Below are 27,055 nucleotides of genomic sequence, written 5' to 3' on the forward strand. Positions count from 1 at the left end.
CAGTGGTAAGAAACTGAAAGCATCATATTTGCATTCAGGCAAACACATTATGGTGTCAAATTTAAAATTCTTAGGAATTTTTAAAACAGACTTTATAGAAATGTCACACTTGCCCAAACCACAAGTGCATCATCAGATGGTTCCAAAGGTTCAAATTTACTCTTGACTACTTTTCAGAATTCTTGAGGAGAAGGAAAAAATAATAGCATTATTGTGGGCAAATGCTATGTTGAGGACTTGATAGATATTCTCAATTTATCTACCTTGTAGGTTAACAACAACCTACAAGGTAGATTTTTTTAAAAGATTTTATATATTTATTTTCAAAGAGAGGGGAAGGGAGGGAGAAAGAGAGAGAGAGAAACACCAATATGTGGTTGCCTCTCACGCTCCCCCTGACCAGGGACCTGGCCTGCAACCCAGGCACATGCCCTGACTGGAATTGAACCAGCGACCTTTTGGTTCACAGGCCAGCACTCAATCCACTGAGCCACACCAGCCAGGGCCTATAAGGTAGATTTTTTAAATTCCTTTTATAATAAATTTTATTCTAGAATTAGAATAAATTTTAGAATTTCAGAATAGCTCATCCATTCTTATTGTTGAAAAGAAAAGGTACAAAGCAGTAGCACAGCGAAATGTCTCGCTCTTGCCTGTCCCTCAGCCACCTGCTTCTTTTCCTCAATATTACCACTGTTGGGGCAGGACTCTCATTATCCATGATTTACAGATGAGGACACTGAGGCACACAGAAGTTGAGCCACTTGCTCCTGGTCACTTAGTGATGGAGCCAGGATTCAAACCCACCCTCTGACTGCTGCCCTTTGCCTCTGTTCCCCACTTCTGAGTGGGTAGTTCCTCCATTTACTCAGATGGCAAAAGGAGAAGAGTGTTAAATGAGATGATGGGACAAAGGAGAGAAAGCACATGGCTGGGATGTCCAGATGTCACCACCACCAGGTACTCAGAGGACCACTGAGACCCTCAGGCCATCTTCTCTCCACAGGACTCTGAGAAGAATGGGGATAGCGGATACCCCAGTGAAAAGCGGGATGAGCTGGATGACCCAGAGCCCCATGAACATGTAAGAAACTCCTAGGAAATGAGACCAGAGTTTTCTGTCGCCTCATTGTCTAGAAGGATAGAGAGGTAGGGGAAATGAGAGTGGGCCATGAAAATGTGACAAGTAAATTACTAAATAAGATTTCAAATAAAGGTGAATGCATGGCAGAAGATAAAGCAGTGTAATGGGGACCAGTAAGTGTAGTGGGGGTGGGGGGTGGCTCAGGCACAAGATTGAAAGTGGTTAAGCAGAGAGGATGCTGGGTAATAAGCCAGAATACTGCTGGTATGGTTCGGAGGGCCAGCTCTGGCACAGGATCTGGTATTCCTAGGAGGACCCCCAAGATTTCCGAGGCACGTCCCACAGCATCCTGGTGAGGGTAGCCAAAGGCAGTGTCATAGCTATTTAAAGGTTTAGCCCTGTGCCAAGTCAGCACCAAGGCCAGTCTTGCTGGAGTCCTCTGGTCTCAGCGTTGTTACTGCAAATAAAGACATGGGATAGGAGCTTTGGCTAGAGGAAGGGCTTGGCCTAGTTTTCTGGGATCCTGTGCTTTTGAGTCAGTTCCATCTGTGCACACAGGAAGAGCAGGAGGAGAGCTGTCGTTGCCCCAGTACCTGCCTATTACCCAGCATCCTCTCTGCTTGGCAGGCAGGGTTCCTGTGTTCCCTGGTGGGAGTCGGGCTGGTTGCCTGAGAGGAGGGTCCCTGGAAGGCTGGATCAGTTTCCCAGGAGGAGGCTCTTGGCCCGACCAGTTTTGGGGAGGAAGAGCTGCTCTTTGGGTCACTCTGTTCTCTTTCTCTGTCAGGGCCACTCACACAGTAACCGGAGGTATGAGTCAGATGAAGACAGCCTGGGAAGCTCCGGACAGGTGGTGCTCCTGAGGAACTCTTGTAATGTTTTGTGCTTGCCTTTCCAGGCAGTTTCTGTTTGTCCTCCCTCATGTCACTGCAGCCTACCCAGATGCTTCACTTCTCCGAAAGGAAGATTTCACAAAGGAGCCGATCCCCTTGGCAAATAATTTTTTAGCCTTTGCCCTGAGTGGGATGATGGGGGACCTTTGGGGAGGATTAGGGATGTCGGGATCACTTGTCTTACAGGGGAGATTAAAACAACCATAGCTCACATGTTAAAGTCATGCCAATGTAAGTGCCTTGTAGTATTAACTTAATTCTGACAGCCACCCAGTGAGACAGGCTAATGTTACTCACCGCCATTTTACATCGGAGAAAATGAGGGTCTTAAGCAACTTTCCCCAGGTTACTAGTTAGTATTGCCAACAAGCATCTCAGGTGAGCATCACCATCTCCCAGGTGTGGGGAGAACCAGCCCACAGGAACACTGTGTTCTTCTCTAGTTGATTCTGACACACACCTGAACCTCTCACCTTCTAGCCTTCACTAAAGCAAGTCTCTTTCCCACCTACAACGTCCTTCCTCCCACTGTGGTCATATCTCCTCCAAGCCTGCCTACTCTCCTGGACTGGATCCCAGTTGTACCTCGAGCACGTCCTCTTCCCTGATCACCTCAGCAGGCTTGACTCCAGGCTTGACTCCTTAGAATGGACTATGTGCCACATGTTATTCCTCGGTTGAGTCAAGGGCTCAGCATGGCATGGAGCAGGGTTGTTCAACCATGGCACCATCAACATTCTGAGCTGGGCCATCTTTTGCTGTGGGGGCTGCCTTGTGTGTTGTAGGATGTTTGGTGTACACGCAGCTGCCTGGCCCTGTCCTGTGAGAACCTTTAAATAGGGGTGTGTATCTGGGAGACATTTCTGAGAGCACCCAATTGATGCCCAGAGGAAACCAAATGGACTTGCTGCAAGGCCTAAAGTCAGATTATCTTGTGCCTTGTGTGGAGAGCTGGCCAATGGGCAGCTTAGGGTCCAACCTCCACAAGCACATCCAGATTGATAAACGAGAGAAACACTTCTTTGAACTGCTGTGGTCCGTTCTGCTAGCTTTGTATCCTGTTGCTGTCATTGTCCCTCAGCAACATGAGCTGATAGAATTTGACACCATAAGGATTCACGGGCCACCTTGCCGACGGGCTTGCGTAGTAGAAGTTGCTGACAGCTGGTGACAGTATGACCATCCCCAGCCCCTGGCTTCTCTGGCCTGGAAACTCACCATACCTGGTTCTCTCCCTTCAGGACTGTGTGGAGAAGTGGAATCTTCTCAACTCTTCCCGCCTCCACCTGCCGAGGCCTTCAGCTGTGGCCCTGGAAATGCAAAGGCTTAATGCTCTAGACCTTGAAAAGAAAATTGGGAAATCCATTTTGGGGAAGGTATCAGTGATGTCTGTTTCAGAGCCCTTCCTTCACTAACCCAGCTCTCACCTCCTCCACTCATTGCTTCCTCCTGCAGGCTGGGTGGGGGCCCTTGCGTGCAACTTTGGTCTCCCAGACCACCCAACCAACAGCCAAGTCTATGTGGCAGGTCCATCTGGCCATGGTGCGCTATCATGAGGGTGGGCGCTTCTGTGAGAAGGATGAAGACTGGGATCACGAGTCGGCCGTCTTCCACTTGGAGCGTGCAGCTGACCTGGGCGAGCTGGAGGCCATAGTGGGGCTGGGACTCATGTACTCGCAGCTGCCCCACCATATCCTGGCTGATGTCTCTCTGAAGGTGAGAGGGGCCTGGCACCCAGCTGGGTGGCCTTTGTCAGCCCACCATTCCCCCAGTCCTGGGGGGTTTATGCATGTCACAGACAGTTCCTGATCACCATTAGGGGCCAGGCACTCCTAAGTGAAGTAAAACTGGTAGAATTGGTCTCTGCCCTTGGGGAATGAGTGGAAGGCGACAGTCCTATTTCTACACAATTATGACAGTTGTGATGGAAGAAGCAGAAGAGGTGATGGAAATGAATGAGGGAGGGCCCTAACCGGGACTTCCAGGGGTCAACGCCTGCTTCTTCATAGCTGGTTTCAGTGGTATCCTGAGGGGCTAGAAAAGAGCCCAGCACACAGTAGATGCTCAGTATTTATTAGGGAAATCAATGAATAAAGCGATATCTAAGTTAGACATAAAGGCCGAATGGTATTGTGAGAGGGGAACAGTTTAGGCAGAGGGAACAGCATGTGTTCAGTCCCAGAGGTGACAGATAGGATGGCTGATGTGAGGACAGGAGGTGATCATTGTGATCAGTACCACCAGAGCACAGGGCATATGGGGGTGGTGCAGGAGATGAGGCTGAAGCTGGGTCTGAAACAGCAGGATGTGGATATGTGGGGAAATCCCTGGTCGATGGGTACAGTGAGGAAAGGACTGAGTCCACAAGTCCTGGCTGGGCCTGCGAAGTATGATCTTCCCCTTGGGGAAGTTGAGAGGCCCTCGCCGAGCATGTGGTCCCAGTGTATCTGTTCCCATTCCCTCTATCACATGGGCCAGGGTCGTGGATGGACAGGTGGCTGGGCATGGCTGGGCTCAGCCTGGGCGCAGGACACCAGCACTTCTCAGTGGGCCTGGACATGGCCCAGTGAGTAGGGGGGTCTCAAACCAGAAGAAGGTGTGAAGACACTCCAAAGTCCTTTATTTAACTTTTCAAATAAGGAACACATTTGTGTGATTAATTTTTTTTTTCTTTAAAAGCTTAGTTTGTTGTATAGAATTCCATAGTCTATTAGTTTCCTAGGGCTTCCTTAACAAATGAGCACAAACTGGATGGCTTAAAACAACAGAAATGTATTCCCTCACAGTTCTGCAAACTAAAAGTCCAAAACTAATGTGTCTGCAGGACCGAGCTCCCTCCTTCTCTCTTCTAGCTTCTAGGGTGTGCTCGCAACTGCAGCGTCCCTTGGCTTTATTGGTTTGGCCAAAAAGTTCATATGTTTTTTCTCCGTAAAATATGACATGTTTTCTATTTTCTCCAATAACTTCATAGATTTGGATATTTTGAGTAGGTCAACTATCTCCTGTGTGGTATAACATTTGATTGTTCTCAATCAATGTCTCAATTTGATCGCTATCAACTTCAACTGGTCTACCCAACTGTGGAGCATCGTCCAGTGAGAAATCTCCAGCACGAAACTTCTCAAACCACTTTTGACACACTCGACCAGTCATAGCACCTTCTCTATATATTGCACAAATGTCTTTCTCCCATTTCACTTGCGTTTTTATCTTCCTTGAAATAGTAAAGCATAATATGCCGAAAATATGGCTTATTCCATCTTCAGTATTAAAATGGCTACACAAAAATTCACCAATTTTGATAGGTTTTTTTTTTAATGCACACTGATATGAAAGCTGTTAAAATAAGTTAAAGGCAGCTAAGCACTACTAAAGCAATCTTACAGAAAAAAACAAACTAACTTTTGGCCAACCCAATAGATTTCATCTCTCCAATCTCCATGTCTGCCTTCACGTGGCCTCTGTCCATTCCCATCTCTGTCTCTTCTCTTATAAATACACCAGTCATGTGGGCTTTAGGAGCCTCTCTACTCTAGGTTGACCTTATCTTAATTATTTTATTTTTTCTTCCTCTAATTTTATCGTTCAAGTACAGTTCTCTGCCTTTTCCCCCCACCCCAGTCTAACCCCCAGCCCCCCCCACATCCCTCCCATTTCCACCCTCCCCCCCCCTTATTGTCCATGTGTCCTTTATAATTGTTCCTAAAAACCCTTCACCCTTTTCCCCTAAAATTCCCTCCCCTCTCCACTCTGGTCACTGTTGGCCTGTTCTCAATTGTAGTGACTTTGGTTATATTTTGCTTGTTTGTTTTATTGATTAGGTTCCTGTTAAAGGTGAGATCATATGGGATTTGTCCTTCACCACCTGGCTTATTTCCATTAGCATAATGCTTTCCAGTTCCATCCATGCTGTGGCAAAGGGTAGGAGCTCCTTCTTTCTTTCTGCTGCACAATATTCCATTGTGTAAATGTACCATAGTTTTTTGATCCATTCATTTACTGGTGGGCACCTAGGTTGCTTCCAGCAGTTGGCTATTGTAAATTGTGCTGCTGTGAACATTGGAGTGCACAGGTTCTTTTGGATTGGTGTTTCAAGGTTCTTAGGATATAATCCTAGCAGTGGAATTACTGGGTCAAATGGCAGTTCCATTTTTAGTTTTGTGAGGAAATTCCATATTGTTTTCCATAGTGGTTGCACCAGTCTGCAATCCCACCAACAGTGCACTAGGGTTCCCTTTTCTCCGCTTCCTCTCCAGCACTTGTTGTTTGTTGTTTTGTTTATGATGGCCATTCTGACCAGTGTGAAGTGGTATCTCATTGTGGTTCTAATTTGCATCTCTCTGGTAGCTATCAATACTGAGCATCTTTTCATATGCCTCTGGACTCTCTGTATGTCCTCCTTGGAGAAGTGTCTATTGGAGTCCTTTGCCCATTTTTTAATTGGGTTGCTTGCCTTCTTAGAATGGAGTTGTGTGAGTTCTTTATGTATATTGGAGATTAAACCCTTGTCTGAGGTATCATTGGCAAATATGTTTTCCCATACAGTTGGTTCTCTTTTTATTTTAATACTGTTTTCTTTAGCCATGCAGAAGCTTTTTATTTTGATGAGATCCCATTTGTTTATTCTTTCCTTTATGTTCCTTGCTCCAGGGGACATATCAGTGAAAATACTGCTGTGTGAGACATCTGATATTTTCCTGCCTATGTTCTCCTCTATAACTTTAATGGTGTCACAACTTGTATTTAAATCTTTTATCCACCTTGAATTTATTTTTGTGTATGGTGTAAGTTGGTGATTGAGTTTCATTTTTTTTCATGTAGCTCTCCCAACACCATTTGTTGAAGAGGCTATTTTTACTCCATTTTATGCTGCTTCTCCCTTTGTCGAAAATTAATTGACCATAGAAACTTGGATTTATTTCTGGGCTCTCTGTTCTGTTCCATTGGTCCATGTGTCTGATTTTATGCCAGTACCAGGCTCTTTTGATTACAGTGGCCTTGTAATACAGTTTGGTATCAGGTATTGTGATCCCTACTACTTTGCTTTTCTTTCTCAAAATTGCAACAACTATTTGGGGTCATTTATGGTTCCATATAAATTTTTGAAGTGTTTCTTCTATATCTGTGCAATATGTCGTGGGTATTTTAATAGGTATTGCATTGAATCTATAAATTGCTTTGGGTAGTATAGCCATTTTGATGTTAATTCTTCCGATCCATGAACACAGTATATGTTTCCATTTGTTTCTGTCTTCCTTGATTTCATTCTTCAGTGTTGTGTAGTTTTCTGAGTACAGGTCTTTTACCTCCTTAGTTAGGTTTATTCCTAGGTACTTTATTTTTCTTGTTGCTATATCAAATGGGATATTTTTCCTGATTTCTGTTTCTGATGTTTCATTGTTGGTGTACAAGAATGCCTTTGATTTCTTAGTATTGACCTTGTATCCAGCTGTTTTGCCAAATTCATTTATTAGGTCAAGTAGTTTTTTGGTGGAGTCTATAGGATTTTCTACGTACACTATCATGTCATCTGCAAACAGTGACAGTTTCATTTCCTCCTTTGCAATTTGGATGCCTTTTATTGCTTTTTCTTGTCTGATTGCTGTGGCTAGGACTTCCAATACTATGTTGAATAGGAGTGGTGAGAGAGGGCATCCTTGTCTTGTTCCTGATCTTAGTGGGAAAGCTCTAAGTTTCTGTCCATTGAGTATGATGTTGGCTGTAGGTCTCTCATATATGGCCTTTATGATGTTGAGGAATGCTCCCTCTATTCCCACTTTGCTGAGTGTTTTTATCATAAATGGGTGCTGTATCTTATCAAATGCTTTTTCTGCATCTATTGATAATGATCATGTGATTTTTGTCTTTGCTGTTGTTTATGTGATGTATTATGTTTATTGATTTGCGAATATTGTACCATCCTTGCATCCCTGGGATGAATCCCACTTGGTCATGGTGTATGATCTTTTTAATGTATTGCTGGATGCGATTTGCTAATATTTTGTTGAGAATTTTAGCATCTATGTTCATCAGTGATATTGGCCTGAAGTTGTATTTCTTTGTTATGTCTTTATCTGGTTTTGGGATTAGGATGATGCTGGCTTCATAAAAATAGTTTGGGAATCTTCCATCAGTTTGGATTTTTTCGAATAGTCTGTGGAGGATAGGGGTTAGCTCTTCCTTAAATGCTTTGTAGAATTCCCCTGTCAAACCATCGGGTCCAGGGCTTTTGTGTGTTGGGAGTTTTTTGATGACTGCTTCAATTTCGTCTGCTGTTATTGGTCTGTTCAGGTTTTCTGCTTCTTCTTCATTTAGTTTTGGAAGATTATATTTTTCTAGGAATGTGTCCATTTCCCCTAGGTTTTCAAATATCTTGGCATACAGTTCTTCGTAGTAATTTCTTACAATCCTTTGTATTTCTGTGGTATCAGTTGTAATCTCTCCTCTTTCATTTCTAATTGTGTTTATTTGGATCCTCTCTCTTTTTTTCTTGATGAGCCTACTTAAAGGCTTGTCGATTCTGTTTTTCTTTTCAAAGAACCAGCTCCTGGATTCATTGATCCTTAGAATTGTGCTTTTAGTCTCTATGTCATTTAATGCTGTTCTGATCTTGGTTATTTCCTTCCTTCTACTTGCTCTGGGCTGTCTCTGTTATTGTTCTTTGAGTTCTTGTAGGCGTAGGGTTAGGTTGTTTGTTTGAAATGTTTCTATCTTTTTGAGGTAGGCGTGTATTGCTATGAACTTCTCTCTCACGAGTGGCTTCACTATGTCCCATGAGTTTTGGGTTGCTGTGAGTTCATTTTCATTTTTTTCCAGAAACTTTGTGATTTCTTCCCTAATCTCGTTCTTGACCCATTCATTGTTTAATAGCATGCTATTCAATCTCCATGATTTTGAGTGTTTTGGGGTTTTTTCCTTGGGGTTGGTTTCTAGTTTCAGTCCCTTGTGGTCAGAGAACATGCTTGATATGATTTCAGTTTTCTTGAACTTGTTGAGGCTTGTTTTGTGTCCTATCATGTGGTCTATCTTTGAAAATGTTCCATTTGTCTTTGAAAAGAGTGTGTATTTTGCTTCTTTGGAATGAAAGGCTCTATATATGCCAGTTAAGTCCATTTCATCTAGGGCATTGTTCAATGCCACAATATCTTTGTTGATATTTTGTTTGACACATTTGTCCATTTTTGCTAGTGGGGTGTTAAAATCCCCTGCTATAATTGTGTTGTTGTCAATATCTCCCTTGAAGTTCTCCAAGATGTTCTTTATGTATTTGGGTGCTCCTATGTTCGGTGCATATATATTTACAATGTTTGTGCCTTCTTGGTGGATTCTTTCCTTGAGTATTATGAAGTGACCTTCTGGGCCTCTTTTTATGGACCTTGTTTTGAAGTCTATTTTGTGTGATATGATTATTGCTACCCTGTTTTTTTTTTTTTTTTTCCTGTCCGTTTGCTTGGAATATTTGTGTCCAGCCCTTCACTTTCAGTCTGTGTAGGTCTTCTGTCCTGAGGTGGGTCTCTTGTAGGCAGCATATGTGTAGGTCATGTTTTCTTATCCATTCAGCTATTCTATGTCTTTTCATTGGAGCATTTAATCCATTTCCATTTAAGGCTATTATTGATAGGTACTTATTCATTGCCATTTTTTGTACCTGTGTTCCCCTCTCTCTCTCTTTTCCTTCCTTTTCTTAAAGCAGTCCCTTTAGCATCTCTTGCAGAGCTGGTTAGGTGGAGGTGTATTCTTTTAGACTTCTTTTGTCTGGGAAGCTCCTTATTTGGCCTTCTGTATTGATTGAGAACTTTGCTGGGTAAAGTAGTCTGGGTTACAGGCCTCTGATTCTCATTACTTGGAATGTTTTTTGCCATTGTCTTCTGGCTTGGAGCGTTTCCATTGATAAGTCAGCTGCTAACCTTATCAGGACTCCCTTGTATGTTACTTCCTGTTTCTCCCTTGTTGCTTTTAATAGTCTCTGTTTGTCTTTTAATTATGACATTTTAATTATGATATGTCTTGCATTGGGCCTCTTGGGGTTCCTCTTGATTGGGACTCTGTGTTTCCTGGATTTGTATGACTTTTTCTCTCATCAAATTAGGGAAGTTTTCCATCATTACTTTTTCAGACAGGTTTTCTATCCCTTCCTCTTCTTCTGCTCCTTCTGGTATCCCTATTATACGGATATTATTACGTTTCATGTTGTCCTGCATTTCCCGTAATCCCTCTTCGTTCTTTTTGAGCCTCTTTTCCTTGTCTTTTTCTTTCTGGTTGTTTTTTTCTGCTTGTCCTCCAGTTCGTTGATCCAATCCTCTGCTTTATTGAGGCTGCTTTTGATTCCTTCTACTGTGTTCTTCAGTTCAGAAATTGTATTCTTCATTTCCTGTTGGCCCTTGTTGATAGTGTCTATTTCCTTTTTCATGTTGATATAGTGTGCAGTGAGTTCATTGTAGTTTCCCTGTAGTTTCTGGTAGTTCTCTGTGAGCTCAGTGAGCTTACTGATAACCATTGCTTTGAACTCAGTATCCGATAGTTGACTTGCCTCTTTTTCAGTTAGCATTCTTTCTGAGGCTTCCTCCTTTCCTTTCATTTGGAGCTTGTTTCTTTGTCTTCCCATTGTTTGTGAGACTTGCTGGTCTTGGGCTGTGGTTTATTTTGGCTCTGTGTATGTCTTTGGGTTTAGATTGTTGTTGGGTGTTTCTTTGGGGGGTCCTTCCCTCCAGTTGGTTAACTGAGAGTCACTCTGTCCACCACGTCTCGTATTCTGTTGTGCAGGTGTGGACAAGTATTGAAGCTGATTCTTTTGTGTGTATGAGGTTTTGAGGCTTCTGTTTTGGTCTTGTTCAGTTGTTTGTTTTGAGTAATTTCTGCGCTATTTAGTTGTATTTCCAGATCAGTCCTGGATTGAGGTTAGTGTGGCTTCCACTCCCTCCTTCACCTTCTTCTGTTGTTATCTGTTGGTGGTTCCTTTATTGGTGGGTTTTGTCTTCCAGCAGGTGTGCTGTTGTTCACCGCTGCTACCTTGGAACTTCTCTGGATTTGCAAAGTGAAATTTGTCTCACTGTCTCAGTTGTTAGGATGACCCCTGTTTGGGTCTAACTCTTGTCTTTTCTCAACTCCAGGTTTTATTGTCTCACTGTCTGATTTTTCAATGTCCTCTATAATTTTTGATCTCCAGTCTTCATGTATGGTGGAATACCATTGGCTATTCGCTCTTTTCCTCAGAAGATAAGCTAGGGGTTTCACCAGTGCCCAGGGGGAAGTAGACTCTGCCCCCACCTCTCTTGCTGCCATCTTCTCTCTCTCATCTTAATTATTAACATCTTAACATCTGCAAACATCCTTTTTCCAAATCAGGTCCAATTTTGAGGTTCTGGGTGGACATGAATTGGGAGGGACATTGTTTAACTGAGTACAAAGACTTTCCTTACACCAGCACAGAGTATTTTCACCTTTTTTTTTTCTTCAGTTAGCATACCACACACACTCACCTGGACCTAGGTTTTCTCACTGGACAGCATCCTGTAGACATTTTTCCTCAGTAGTATAAAGTGTCCTCATTCTTTTCAACAGTTGCATAATGTCCCATTGCATGGGTGCCTCTTGCTTTATTTACCTTTGCTCTGTTGATGGACACTTGCATTTGTTCCATTCTTTGGGTATCACAAAAATTGCTTCAGTGACTAGCTTTGTGCACATGAAGTTGAACTTCATGAAACTACCATTTTGTAGGTCAGGGAAGGTAGATGATTGACAGTGTCATATGATTAAGTCATGAGATTATTTGGCATGTGGGCAAGAGATAATCCACAGCCATTTTTGTTTCCCGTTGTAGATGGTGAGGGGTAGACTTGGTTCTGTGAGGGGATTTTGATGGACATCAGTCAAACTGATCAGTAAACTGATGACTTGTTTCTCTCCTATCTCCTTGCTCCTTGACAGCAGTAATGAATATTGCTTATTCAACCAGTGGTTTGCCAATAAGTGTTTACCAGTTGGCTCTCAGGGGTGGGGAGGAAATGTATGCACATATATATGTACTAAATTTATTACAAATTTTACTGATATAAAGAATGTGGGGCACTTGGGGTGGCAAACACACAATACAATATACAGATGATGTATTATAGAATTGTACACCTAAAACCTATATAATTTTATTTACCTGTGTCACCCCAGTAAATTCAATTTAAAAAAGACTGGAGCATACAATTTACAAACAATGATGAATATACTCTTTATTGTAAATTCCATATAGTCAGTTGATTCTCACAGATTGCTTTCACTACTTGTGAAAGTAGTGAAATGTGGGACTACTAATGTGGGACTTTATATCTGTTATCTACTTATGGTTGCATTGATGGAGGCATGATATTTTGACATAAATATTGGACATTGTAAATATTGGTTGATACATTCATTTACTTGTGTGAGATGGAGGTGAAATAAGGAAGACTTCTGTCAGAAGTGGAACTTCATTTATTTGCCGCTGATATGAGCAACTTCATTGCTGGTAATACTAAAAAACTTTTCTTTAATTTCCTGCATTAGTCACAGTATAATGGCTACAGACACAACATACTTTTAAGTTAATCTGCATTAGGGCCCTGGCTGGTGTAACTCAGTGGGTTGAGCGCGGACCTGCGAACCAAAGGGTTGCTGGTTCTATACCCAGTCAGGACACATGCCTGGGTTGTGGTCCAGGTCCCCAGTTGGGGACACATGAGGGGCAACCACACATCGATATTTCTCTCCCTCTCTCCTTCCCTTCCCCTCTCTCTAAATAAATAAATAAAATCTCTAATTAAAAAAATCTGCATTAGGAATATTTTTTTGTCTCTTTTTCAACCAAGACAATCAAATCTTGATCTGTAGCATTTTCTGCTTTCTGTGGTATAAAGGCTCCTGCTCTGGCCATTTGCACACTACCAATATAACATCACTGAACATGCAATTGGGAAGAAATGTGCAGGAGACACCGTTTTATAATACATCAACCGTACAGGTTCAAAGGACCGATGGTTCTCAACCAGTCATTTTGCTCTCTCTGTCTCCAGGGAACACTTAGCAATATCTGGAGACATTTTTGGTTGTCACAACTCTGGGAGTGCCACTGGCATCTAGTAGGTAGAGGCTAGGGAGGCTGCTAACATCCTGCAAGGCACAGGACTGCCCCACAGTACAGAATAATCTGATTTAAAATGTCAGTGGTACCGAGGCTGAGAAGCCCTGCAGTGGATAGAATTAATCTCAAGAGCATATAAAATATTTAGGAAGTCATGAGCTTTGAGTAATTGTTACCATTCCTGTAATTTTAAGTTATCATAATTTCATTGTTAGTAATAGCTTGCAGAATTCCTGGAAATTTCAGTCAGTTCTCCTGACCTGTAGAGCCAGCTCCAGCAGGCCACTGCACCTGTCACAGAGCTCAGCCCAGTGAGGACACTCAGAGGCTTTGAGGCCTGAATGAAGGAAAGCTGGGCCCAGGATGAGTGGTAGGACCAGAGCCAGCAGATATCCCTTTCTCAGAGACCCCTGGTAGATCTCTTTGTGATCTCAGACTGCATACACCAGTGCAGCCTAGGACCTACTTTGTAAGGAGACTCGGAAGCAATTCCAGTTTCCTCAACTGCAGGCATTCACAAGGCTTGCTGTTGCATACAGACTGTGGCTGCTTCCCCTAGCAGGAGTGTGTTTGGATAGAATGTTGTGGTTAGGGCAGGGCACACAGGAAGGAAGTGTACTGAGTTCAAGCAGGTTTATGGCTTAGCAAGAGAAACAGTGGCCTTGTGCCCTGAGAGGCTGCTGTGCTCTAGAAAGCTTGTCTCCCACTTTCCCCAGTGCCCTCATTTTGGGAGCCTTTTCTGTTGTTTTGCGAAGACATGCATCCCTCACATGTTTGTTGACTATCTTCTATACCCTGGGCACTCTCCTAGCTCCTTATTTATGACAGCAAGCTTTTTGGGCCGGGAAGGGTATAGTACAGGCACCAACAAATGAAAATGTCCAGCAGAATTAAAATAACTAACCTTTACAGAGCACTTCCTGTGCCAAGTATTATTCAGAACTGCTGAGGAGAAAATATGACAGGGAATGTGATCACTAGTGACTGGACAGGCCTTTGTATTAGGACACAGTTTCCAGCTGCAGGGAAGGTTGGGAAATGTAGTCTCTCACTCATCAGCCATGTGCCAGTGAAGTATGGTGTCCAAGAATAGATATTGGGGACAGCTGATAGTCCTTGCCACAGTTCTTGAACGTTGAAAAGGACCTCTTAGGCTCATATGAGGACTTTGGATTGGTCTCTGAGTAAGATAGGAGGAAGTTTTGGAGCTACCTTGATAGAGTAATGTGACCTGACTGGGGCTTCAAAGGCATCTCTCTGGCTGCTGCTATGGAATAAGTCTTGGGGGACCAATGGAAGCTGGTGGGAATATAGCCACTATGGAAAACAGCCAGGCAGCTCTCAACTTATACATGACCCAGCAGTTCCACTCCATGGTGTACACCCTAGAGAATAAAAACATACATCCCCATAAAAAAACCTGTACATAAATTTTCACAGCAGCATAATTCAAAAAACTAGAAAAAAACAAATGTCCATCAACTGACGACTGGTGATTAGATAAGGGAAATGTGGTAGCCACATAGTGGAATGTGATTGGCCATAAAAAGAATGAAGCACCAATATATGCTACAACATAAATGAATCTTGAAAACTTTATGGTGAGTGAAAGAAGCCAGCCACATATTGTATGACTACATTTATATTAAATGTTCACAATAGGGAAATCTCTAGAAACAGATGGTAGATGATGAGTGGTTGCCTAGGGTTGTGTAGGATGGGACAATTTGGAGGTGACAGTTAAGGGGTATGGTGTTTTGGTTGTTTGAAATTATTACAGTGATGGTTGCACATTTTGTGAATATATACTAAAAACTATTAAATTTCAGTATACTTTCAAGGGTACTAAAAAGGGTACTTGGAAGTACACTTTCAAGGTTGTGAATTGTATGGTATATGAATTATATCTCAATGAAGTTGCTAAAATTTTTTTAAAGAGTGGATATAGATAGCCCTGTTGGAGGCAGGAGATGATGTGGCTCTTTGGAAGAATCAGAGAAGACAGAGGACGATGAGCAAGAGAGAGCTAAGCTTCCATTTCCCCCTCCCGATGGGAATCCAAGGAACTCATTGCACTGTATGCAGTTCTACAGTAGTCCCAGTGTAGAGCTCTCCAAACAATTCAAAAAATGGGGAGAAGATTTATCAGTGAGACCTCGGAACCCCTCCAACCTCATTCCCTTTTCTCCTCCTCTCTGATTCATATTGATAGGAGACAGAAGAAAATAAAACCAAAGGATTTGATTACTTACTGAAGGCAGCTGAAGCTGGTGACAGGCAGTCCATGATCCGGGTGGCACGAGCTTTTGATACCGGCCAGAACCTCAGCCCAGACAGGTACTGTGGCCTCCACTCACGTGGAGCTGTTGGGAGCCTGGGCTGCAGGTGGGCGCTTCCCCCTCCAGTAATCAGCACTGACCTGGGTTCCAGGCTGGGATTCCCACTGAGTTCCAATCCAGTGACCATGGGCAAGTTATTTTTACCTCCATGGCCTCAGTTTCTTAATTGTGTAAAATGGGAATAATAGAACCTGCATCGTAGGATTGTTGTGTGAGGGATAAGTGAGGCAATGCCTGTAATTCTCACTGTGCCTGGCACACAAGGCACAAGATACATGGCAGCCACCTTTTAGCATTGGGTACAGAGTAGTTGTCCCTAGATGTTAGGGTAATGGGTGATTAGAATTTACTCTTCCTACTTTTATTTATTTTTTTATAAGGGAGGAAAGGAAGCAAGCTCCAGGGGTAAGCTCAGGCCTGGTGTGAGTTTTCCCAAGTGGCTTTGGGACATCTGAAGGCTACAGCTCTGCAAGTGCTAACTGTTTTTCAGTTATCGCTCAGGCTGAGATGCCAGGACTGCTTTCTGGAGTGGGAGGGAGGAGAGGATGGCCCCATCTTATCTCATCTCCTTGGCTTGGTGGTGGGATATCCCAGAAGTCTAGACTGAGCAGAAGACAGTTGGGGGAATGACCCATTGCTGACCCTCTATGGTTCCCCTTAGATCTCAGCTACCCACTGCTGTCCTTAGGAGCCTGTGGCTTTCTAGAAGGGAGCAGGGTGAGCACATTCATCATCTAAACCTCCAGGTTTGGAGCAGCCTGGCAGTTCTCTTCTTTGGGTCAGGGTCTCATCTTCCTCTCACTGGGTTTAGAAGGTAAGTCAAGATGGTGACTCTGTCATATCAAGCTCTCAGGATCTAAAACATATGGATATGTGACATCCTGCCTATACATATCATGCAAAAGGTATCAGACACCTACTGTACCACTCCCTTATATTTGGACCACTCTTTCACTTAGAACAAGAATTGGGGCTTCTGTGTGTCTGCAGTCCAGAGCTTCACAGAGGGCCTGTCTCAGTATTGTTGAATGAATGAACCAACACGTGTCTTTGGACAGGCAGGGCGGGGATGTTTGGCCCCCATTTTATGGATGAGTTCTGAGAAGTGAAGGGACTTGCCCATTGTCAAAGATCTAGTAGTGGCAAAGCTAAAACCTAGGTCTTCTCACCTCTTCTCCAGTGGACTGTCTACATGGCCAGCTTCATAGGGGACTCAGAATTATACTGGCATGGAGGGGAGGTAAACAACAAAGACACAATGTGATTGTGTCAGATCAAATGCCAAAGTAGATGGCGCCCATGGAGGACAGTTGGGAAGCACAGCGCAGGCAGGGGTTGCTGGACCTAGGCACATAAAAATCTTTGCTCTGTGTGTTTTCATGTCCTTTGTCTCCTTTTTCTTCGACATGATAGTTTATTTGTTGTTGACTTGTCAGAAATTTTAATATATTAATGCTAAGAACTATTTGGCATATGAGTTGCCTTAAAATAATTTTTTAAAGATAACTACCATGGATGTGAGGGGACAGGGGATGGCACATGTGCCACTCAATGACAGTTGTTTACTGGTTTTGGGGATACATTGATTTTTAATATTTATGTAGTTAAATCTATCTACACTTTTTTAAAGATTTTATTTATTTACTTCTTAGAGAGAGGGGAAGAGAGGGAGAAAGAAAGGGAGAGAAACATCAATGTGGGAGACATACTATGTGCCAGAGGCAATGCACGAGGCTGCCTCTTACATGCCTTCAACTGGGGAACCAGCCCACAACCCAGGCATGTGCCCTGACTGGGAATCGAACCTGTGACCTTTTGGTTCACAGGCCGGTGCTCAATCCACTGAGCCACACCAGCCAGGGCTATCAAAGTTTTTCCTGTTTTTTTTTTAGTGTCTACTACAGTCATTTTCTTATTCTTCTTCCTCATTCCAAGCAGCTCCAGCATCTTCTATTCAGGGAGTATTAATTGAGGGCCACTCTGGATAAGGCAGGGCCCCAGGTAGGCCCAAACTTGCATGTAAGGGGTTTCCACCTTCTCAGAAGTTACCACCTAGTAGGGCAAGGAAAAGTCATTGCAAATTCCAAAGCAGGGATGGGCACCCTAACCATTGGTTGTGGAGTCAGTTGGGGTTGGCGGTGGGTGGGAGAGACTAGGCCCTTCCCCTCTTTTTCATTTAATAGTTTCAGGGCAGTTCTGTTTTGCCCTTCAAGACCAGGAAGGGTCAGGAGTGAGAGGGGTAAAATCTAGTTTAGTGGCTTCCAGACAAAGGTTAAAACCTTAGCTTGTTGGTGTGCCACCAAAAATTTTAAAAAGATTTTCTCTTTTCTATAAAACAAAGTGGAATCAGGGTTAGCTCCTCAAGGCTTTCACAACTACCTATGTGTTTACCCTTCATTGGTCCCTGCCTTCCTGGGGCTTTCATTCTCTTGGGGGAACTGTAATAAACAGTGAATAAGAAAACAGGAGAATTACAAATTGAGGCAATTGTAGAAATCGGGTGTTTGGGGATGGCTTCTCCGAATAGGTGACATATGAGCTGAGGTTGAAGGGATGAGAAGCCAGGTGTGGAAAGAGGGGGAAAGAACGTTCCAAGCAGACAGAGCGGCAGTGAAGGCCCAGGAGCAGACAGTAGTAGCTGGCATGTCTGGGAACAGAGAGCCTAGCATGGAGGGAGATTAGCAGGAGCTAAGACCAGGAGCTGAGCTGGGTCAGGTAGGGCCTCGGAGGAGGGGACAGCAAGTCATTGTAGCTGTTTGTACTGGAATACTTCATGAGACCCATAGACATTCTTATCTGCATCTCTCTTTGCTCTTTCCTGATGTACTATAAATACTTACATTCCTGGTAATGAAGTTGGCACACCCAAAGAGAAAGAGCTGCTGCCCTCTTTGCTTTGTATTTTGTGTTTACCTTTGGTTGGAACCTGTGTGTTCTTGGTTTGGCCTTTCACATGCTGTAGCAGGAGAAAGAGAAGGGACTAGAGGGGCAGAGCTAGAGAGGGATCCAGCTCTTCCTGGGGAAGCCCTGCGTTGTGCTAGAGGCAGCCAGAACCTACTGCATGGGCCTAGCATAAGATGGGGCACAAGACTGCTGTTCCCTCAGCTGATTCTGGAAGCCTGGGCAAGCACCGCCCTCCCCCCCATCCTGGCTGCCCCTGCCACCTCCTCTCTTATCCAAATCATAGGGCAGAATGACTGGGATACCAGCTACTGCTTATGCTAGTCCACAGGGTGCTATCTTGTCCAAAGTGGAAAAATGCATCTCTTCCTCAGAATGCTGTTTTCACCATTGGAAAATTGTTGTAATATACCAATTTTATTAGGTAAAGCTAAAGACTGCTATCTCAGTAAGTGTAAAAATATACAGTGTAAACAATGACCCTTAGATGTGGTGCCATCAGGTGCTGTGGGTCATGATTCATAGGTGGTGGTCCCCTGGGATCCCTGACTTCCTCCTCCTGATGGCGGGCCTTCTCCCTCCTGCCCGGTTGTCATGGTAGCCTCCCTCTTTCCTCTTCATCTCTTGCCAAGGTCCCAAGACTGGCCAGAGGCTCTGCACTGGTATAACACCGCCCTAGACACAACGGACTGTGATGAGGGCGGTGAATATGATGGGATGCAAGATGAGCCCCGGTACGTGCTGCTGGCCAGGGAGGCTGCAATGCTGTCTGAGGGCGGCTTCGGGCTGGAGAAGGACCCACAGAGATCAGGTAGGGCTCGGCAAACCTGCCCCTGCTGTAGAACAGGGCTGGACAGGGAGGAACGTAATTCCTGTCCCACTGGGAATTATGGCAAGAGGTACTAGTGGGGGAAAGATTCATATGGACCGTCTATTTTGCTAGGCAGGATACCCATATGGTGCTGGCTTAGGAGGGGGCTTCATGGAGCTGGTGGGCAGATGAACATTTTTATTTTGATGGTTATATATTAGGGGCATGGGTTTTGGGTGTTTTTTTTTTTTTTTAATAAAAAAAACTTGAGGACTTCCAGTCAAGATGGAGGTGTAGTTAAATAAGGCTTTCCTCCTCACACAACCTCAGCAAAAATTACAACTAGACTACAAAACAACTATTACCCAGAATCATCAGAAAATTGAGTTGCTTGGAAGTCTGACAACCAAGGAATTAAAGAAGTCACATTCATCCAGATGGGTAGGAGGGACAGAGATACAGGGAGACTCGGAGATGAGGAACAGGTGGTCCCAAACCCACATGTGGTGGATAAAAATCAGGAGGGATACCTCGAGAGGAGGGATGTCAGCCCCACACCAGACCACCCAGCCCAGGGTTCCAGTGCCGTGAAGATAAGTCTCCATACCTTCTGTCCGTAAAAACCAGCGAGTGCTGGGACAGCAGAAGAAGCTGGGGGATTCTCAAGGGTCTCCTCTTAAAGGGTCCCCAATGGGCTTAGAACTTATGCAGACTCACTTCCTTTGGGCTCCAGCACAGGGGCAGCAGCTGGAAGGGCACCGGTGGCATACAGGGAGAAATTGAGTTTGGCATCAGGGCAAGTGCCAGGGGACAACTTCCTCCCATACAAAACTCCAGAGGCTAACCAGTGGCATTGTCCCCATTCTGAGCACTTCCTCACACAGAGCCACAGAGTGGGGACACCATGTTGGAGACTCCATCAATCTGATTCACACAGGTTTCCCTGCCCAGGCAATTACCTAAGATTCCCCCATCCAACTTACCATTGTGCTGTTTCTACAATAGGCCATGCTACTAAGACAGGGAATGAAAGCAGCTCTATCTAATACATAGAAAAAAACACAAGGAGGCTGCCAAAATGAAGAGACAAAGAAATATGGCCCAAATATCAAAACTCCAGAAAAAGAATTAAATAAAATGGAGATAAGCAATCTAACAGATGCAGTTCAAAACACTGGTTATTAGAATGTTCAAGGAACTCATTGGGTACTTCAACAGCATAAAAAAGACCCAGGCTGAAATGAAGCTTATACTAAGTGAAATAAAGAAAAATTTACAGGGAACCAACAGTGGAATGTATGAGGCCAAGAATCAAATCAATGATTTGGAACATAAGGAAGAAAAAAATATTCAATCAGAAAAGCAAGAAGAAAAACAAATCCAAAAATATGAGGATAATGTAAGCAGCCTCTGGGGCAACTTAAAGCATTCCAACATTTGCATCATAGGGGTGCCAGAAGGAGAATAGGAAGAGCAAGAAATTAAAAACTTATTTGAAAAAATAATAAAAAGAAACTTCCCTAATTTGGTGAAGGAAATAGACATACAAGTCCAGGAAGCACCGAGAGTCCAAACAAAATGGACTCAAAGAGGACCACTCCAAGGCACATCATAATTAAAAATTTTCAAAGGTTAAAGATAAAGAGAGAATCTTAAAAGCAGCAGCAAGAGAAAAGGAGTTCCCATTAGACTATCAGCAGATTTTTCAAAAGACTCCTTGCCAGCAAGAAGGGATTGGCAGGAAGTATTCAAAGTGATGAAAAGCAAGGGCTTACAACCTAGATTACTCTATACAGCAAAGCTGTTATTTAGAATGGAAGGGCAGATAAAGTGCTCCCCAGACAAGGTAAAGGTAAAGGAGTTTATCATCACCAAATCATTAATACATGAAATGCTGAAGGGAATTATTTAAGAAAAAAGATCAAAACGATGATCATTAATATTGCAATAAATTCACAATTACTAACAACTGAATCTAAAAAACAAATTAAGCAAACAAGCAGAACAGGAACTGAATCATAGATATGGAGATCATTTGGAGGATTATTAGTTGGGAGGTGGAAGGGGAAGAATGGGGGAAAAGATGCAGGGATTAAGTACAAATTGGTAGGTACAGAATAGACAGGAGATGTTAAGAACAGTGTAGGAAATGGAGTATCTAAAGAACTTCCTGTATTTTGCCTTGTGTAATGCTCACTTTTTTTGCTCAAATTTTTGAGTGAAAAATAAGGATGCGTATTATGCATGGGTAGTGCTAGTTCCGCACTATATTAATGTTTTGAACTCTTTTATTTATGCTTATGCATTAAAAGTATAAGTCTAGAAAGCAATAACATTATCCGTATGTTCCAAAATAAATGCTAAAATTCCTTTATATACACAAAAAACAAGTACCTAAATATAAATACAAACTAATTGAATTAAAAAATAAATGAAATTTTTTCCCTGAAAGTTTGGGCCAAAAACGTGGGTGCGTATTATACATGGCAAAGTGCAGTCTACGCGTGACCCATGGACATGACCTAAGTGGAAGATTGCTGGAGGGAATGGGGGGTACCGGGTGGAGGGAGGCAAAGGGGGAAAAATTGGGGCAACTGTAATAGCATAATCAATAAAATATATTTTAAAAATAATAAAATATTCTCCAGTGGAAAAAAATTGAGCTTACATTAAAAAAAATATTTAATTAATTTTTTTAGAGAAAGGGAGGGAGAAAGAAAGCAAGAGAAACATCAATGTGTGGTTGCTACTCATGCGCCACCACCTGGGGACCTGGCTTGCAACTTCGGCATGTGCCCTGACGGGGAATCAAACCAGTGACCCTTTGGTTCGCAGGCTGGCACTCAGTCCACTGAGCTGCATCAGCCAGGGCTTGACTTTACATTTTCATAACCTAAAAGTCACCATTTTAAAATGTACACGCTTAGTGGTATTTAGGATCTTTACGATGTTTCATAACCATCACCATTATCTAATTGCAGAATATTTTCACCATGCCAGAAAGAAAACCAGTCCTTTTTAAGCAGTGACTTCTTATTCCACCCCCCTTCATTCCTGGAAACCACTAACCTATTTTTTGTCTTTGTTTATATATCTATTCTGGACATTGTGTTAGATGGAATCATCAAACATGTGGCCTTTTGTGTCTGGCTTCTTTCACGGAGCATACTTTCAAGGTTCATCCCTGGTGCAGCATTCCTTTTTATTGTCAAATAACGTTCCATTGTATAGATATACCACCTTTTGTTTCTCCATTCAGCAGTTGATATACACCTGAGATATTTTTCTTCTATTACATAATAAGCATACTGAACTCCTTATTTCACAGGTATGGGATCAGACTAAGTTTAAAACTTTTTCTTAAGGTTATATTTAAAAAATTAAGCAAATAATTCAATTCTCTAGTCCCCAAAGCTCTGAAAACCATGTGTTCATGTGGCACAAATTCATTTGATGGCCAGACCTATCATGAATTGACATGTGGCTTTCTATAATCTTTGTTTCTTCGACTTTCACACATTCCCCAAATAGTCCTGCAAAGTCCTTGGCCTCGTTCTCTTTGACTCCAATGGAATCATCCACCCAACCCTAAGCCAGTCACAGATGTTCATTGAAATGGCTTACTCTGATGGATGTGCCTAAGTCTGGGCCAATCCCTGTGACCTGGTAGGGAATGGGGAGGGCTCTTTGATTGGCCAGACTTTAATTACTTGTCCACCCAGAGCTCACCCAGGTTAAGTGGAGGAAGAGGGGATTAGGATTAGCTTGGAAGCTGTTTCCAGAGAGTGTGGGGGACACTGGGCTGGCAAAAACACCAGGTGGTTGACCTGTTTGTGGCCCACTTTGCTGTCTTTCAGGTGACTTGTACACCCGGGCTGCAGAGGCAGCGATGGAAGCCATGAAGGGCCGGCTGGCCAACCAGTACTACGAGAAGGCAGAGGAGGCATGGGCCCAGATGGAGGAGTGATGGGTCAGGGAAATCCCTGTCCCTGTGGGCCAGTCCCAAGCAATGGGATAAGGGGGAAAAAGATCTACTGACTTACAGAAGGGTCGGGGGTTGTTTTGGGGAAATGGGCAAGTATTTTTAGTGTGTTGTAAATCAACTTTTTTATGTCATTTTTTGACTCTTGAAAATGTCTTTGCAAAAAACAAAGAAAATGTCTTTGCTATCAGCAAAGACACTATAGCTGTCCCCTAGGGCAGGATCTTGGGGGGAGCGGGGACTGAAAAAGCAGCCTAATGAACCAGTATATCGTTTTGAGGTTCTTTTGTATTTTTGTCATGAGATGTAAGAAAGTGGTTTTCTGCCTTGGAATAGATTGAGGCTTTGCTCACTGACGCTTTCAGGCTGGACTAGGCCCACAGAACCCGTGTTTCCTGAGTTGGATGGGGAACATATTGCTGCATATAAACTCTCCATGGGGTTGTGTATTGTCATAACTTAGTGCAAAGCCTCCCTTCTCAGCATTTGGAAGCATACATGGCATCGTTCCATGAATGTGAGATGGTACAACACCCTGGCTGCTTCTGCCATGGAAGAGGGATGCACACTGACTGTTTTCTTGTTTTTTAGTTTAATTTTCTTCCTGAAAAGAAACTGATTTCCTGGAATACAGCCAAATTCCATTTTTAAGCATGCTTTCCACAAATGGCTTTACAAAACAGGTTTGGTGTTTGTATGCACATTTACTACCTCTGACTCCTCTGCCAGCTAGTGTGGAAGTGGGTGTGCCTCAAGACTTTTACATGGAAGGACAGTGGTTTGGCAGAGTGAAGCCTCTCTTCCAAGTAGAAATCTGTGGCAACATCCACAACCTGATGCAAGTACCCCTTGTATAGGACTTCTTCATATTTTTTTAGTATCTGATGTTCTACCCTTTTCCTTAGCATTTTCTGCTTGAAGCCAGGCTGATTTCCTTGTAATTCACAGCAGAATGCTTTCAGCAGCAGCCCATTGAGATGGATTTACCACGTTTGAGAATGAGAGGGGAAGAACTAACTCTAAACATTCATTAATTCTAGTAGTTTCCACTAGGCCAGGCTATGGTTAATTGTACATAATGAGCTTTTTCTTCAAAAGAAATTCAATTAATACCAGTGTGATTCAGTTGATATTTCAAATATAGCAAAGAAAACAGACTGCTTTGATCAGCCCCAAGTGGTTAAGGAGCTTCTCTTTCTTTGTGTAAAAATCAGAGTGTGACATACAAACCATTCTTATTTGTTCATTGAAAGAGGTCCTTGCTGTGGAGCTATAAACCTGTGCAAGCATTAGGTTCCGAAGTCTAAAATGTGCCCTAAAGGAAAAAATAGCAGGAAGAGCTAAAAAAAATAACCCTTGGGAAGTCCTTTAGAATATCTATAAATGACGGTATCCCTTATTTGTATATGGACTCTTCACAGCCAGTTTCTTCTAGAAGTTGGAAGTGATCGTTCTTTCTATTTGTGATAGATAAAGTAGTTTTTGTTTTAAACTGGTGCATACAGTTAAATTGCATATGTTAAATATAAGCGACAAGCAAATTATTGTGACTTTTCAAAGTACTCAAGCCTCAAATAATCCATGCTTTTTTGTTGTCATTAATTCAGCCAGTTTTCTCTCTCTCTCTGAGACTTTATTAGGCACATCATTTGTTCCCTGACCATCTATCTCATTTCTTAGTTATGCATAAGTGCTTTTCTTTAACACAGGGATTGGCAGACTTTTTTGTAAAGAGCCAGAAAGTAAGTAGCTCAGGCTCTGTGGGCTATGTGGGCTCTGCAGCAGCTCAGCCTTGCTGTGGTAAAGCAGAAGCAGCCACGGACAGCACCTCAATGAATGGGCATGGCTGGTGTTCCAATAAATCTTTACTACAAAAGCAGGTGGCCTGCCTGGGCTGCAGTTTTCCAACCCCTGCTCTAATCCTTGACTGAGAGTGTTTGTATTAAGCTGTGGGCATGAGCTATCTCAATTTTATGGCTTCTAGAGCTCAGACACACCGTGCAGTGGCACAGAGTAGGTGTTCAATAAATGTACGAACAAATGGAGAGCCAGTCTTAGTCATGGCACCTCCTCTTTGTAGCTCTGGTTCCTCCAGCCCGTTAATGACTCATGGTCTGAATTGGCTTGAACCACCACCCCTTCATTTCCACACACCCATGTGGCCTTAATGCCAGCAGCTGGTGCCCTCTCCTCCAGGAGGTTGTGATGATCTAGATGTAGAGTTAAGCAAATGCTTCTTTAAGGACCATTGAGAATAAAATAATCTGTAGGATGTTGAAATCCTTCTGAGCCAACAAAAGAACTTCCTCCACCTTCAGAAGTTGGTTTTGTGCCTTCTAAAGTTTGCCAGAGCATCTTATTTCTCCACAAATGCTGAGTATGCACTCCTACCTGCCCCCCCCCCGCCACACACAAAATAACCAGAACAGTCCAGACTCAACTGGGGAAATATCAGAGACTGTCTTCAAGTCTTCAAGTGCAAGAAGTAGGTGAAGGTCTGGGAGATTAGATAAGAATTGGAGATTTGATCTGGTACCTTCAATCACAGATAGAGAAATTGATGTTGAGAAAGGTAGAATCTTTCACAAGGATAGTGCTGGTTAGCCACTAAGCTAGAGTTGAGATTTGAGAGATGCTGTTATTTAGAGGATCCTGGGAATAAAGTTTAAAGTTAAATTGGACTGTAATGTCCCTTTCATTTTTGCTATAAGTGGGGGTTGGGGAGAGGCTTTATGAAAGTGAAAAGGAAAAAGTCCTGAACTTTGGTACATCTTCATATTCCTCTTCCCTCCCCCTCCCACTCCCGCTGAGGCACTGTGGGAATTTATCATGAAATGCCACCTTCACGATCCGGCCAGATAAACTACACTTTTGCTATTTTAGTAACTTCACTCTCCTCCCCTACCCCTGTGCTTTTGTTTGCAGTACTGGACATGTTTTACCAGTTATCAAATGTTTACACAAGTATATGCAGCTTGTGTGGGGGAAAGAAGACAAAATATGCATATTACCTGTGTGGATTTGTGCCTATTGCTCATGTTTCTAGTCTCTGGCATAACCATTAGAGAAGGTGGGCACTGGATGGGACCCAGAGAAGTGGCTTTTGGTACGGATGTATTTTTGCATATGTATTAAGTTTCATTTCATGTTTCCAAATAAAATGGTTTCTTTCCTTCCAGTCTCAAATTCAAATGTCTCCTGGTAGCAAACAAGTGGAGGAGCTGGCTGGAGGCAGAGGTGAACTGGAGGGTCCTATATGAAAGGGGCAACTGTGATTCAGCTCCAAATCATTCTTGCCATGGAGAATGTGGAACCAATATTGCCCCATTTTCTGGTTTTTCAAGAGCTGTTGAAAACTGGATTTTTTTAATGCAGGGTCTTCTGACTTTTAACATTACTAATCAGTTCTGACTTTTTAAAAAAGCCTTCTAGATTGCCCTGGCTGATGTGACTCAGTTGGTTGGAGTGTTATCCCTTAACGAAAAGGTTGCATGTTCTGGTTCCCATCAGGGCATTTACCTAGATTGTGGGTTGGATCCCTGGTCCCAGTGCCTGTGTGTGACAGCCTATGGGTGCTTCTCCCTTGCATCGATGTTTCTCTCCCTCTTTCTGAAAGCAACAAAAAGTGTGTCTGTGGGCTTAAAAAATAAAAAAAGGGCTTAAAAAAAAAAAAGCTGCCCTGGCTGGTGTGGCTCAGTGGATTGAGTGCCAGCCTGTGAACTGAAAGGTTGCCGGTTCAATTCCCAGTCAGGGCACACGCCTGGGTTGTGGACCAGGTCCCCGGTTGGGGGCATGTGAGAGACAACCAACAGATGTACCTCTCGCACATCGATGTTTCGCTCTTTCTCCCTTCCCCACTTTCTAAAAATAAATAACTACAGTGTTTTTAAAAAAAACTTTATTGTTATTCAATTACAGTTGTATGCCTTTTCTCC

The 27,055-nt window shown here is 43.1% G+C and overlaps 1 protein-coding gene across 3 annotated transcripts in view; it reads left to right on the forward strand.

Moving 5' to 3' along the window:
- Positions 1-26,298, forward strand: part of EEF2K (eukaryotic elongation factor 2 kinase) — a 75,271-nt gene extending 48,973 nt beyond the window's left edge. For 2 of the 3 annotated variants that reach the window (XM_045195347.2, XM_024560585.4), the window contains 7 exons: positions 1,007-1,084; positions 1,869-1,931; positions 3,216-3,350; positions 3,502-3,690; positions 15,300-15,424; positions 18,960-19,138; positions 22,996-26,298. In XM_045195347.2, the coding sequence (XP_045051282.1) occupies positions 1,007-1,084; positions 1,869-1,931; positions 3,216-3,350; positions 3,502-3,690; positions 15,300-15,424; positions 18,960-19,138; positions 22,996-23,105 (879 nt within the window). In that variant the 3' untranslated portion in view covers positions 23,106-26,298. Of the gene's footprint in view, positions 1-1,006; positions 1,085-1,868; positions 1,932-3,215; positions 3,351-3,501; positions 3,691-15,299; positions 15,425-18,959; positions 19,139-22,995 lie in introns of those variants that run through there. The other variant, XM_024560586.3, reaches the window with a different exon arrangement.
- Positions 26,299-27,055: the final 757 nt, after the last annotated feature.

This window comes from Desmodus rotundus, chromosome 1 (genome assembly GCF_022682495.2).
Source record: "Desmodus rotundus isolate HL8 chromosome 1, HLdesRot8A.1, whole genome shotgun sequence".
Taxonomy (NCBI): Eukaryota; Metazoa; Chordata; class Mammalia; order Chiroptera; family Phyllostomidae; genus Desmodus; species Desmodus rotundus.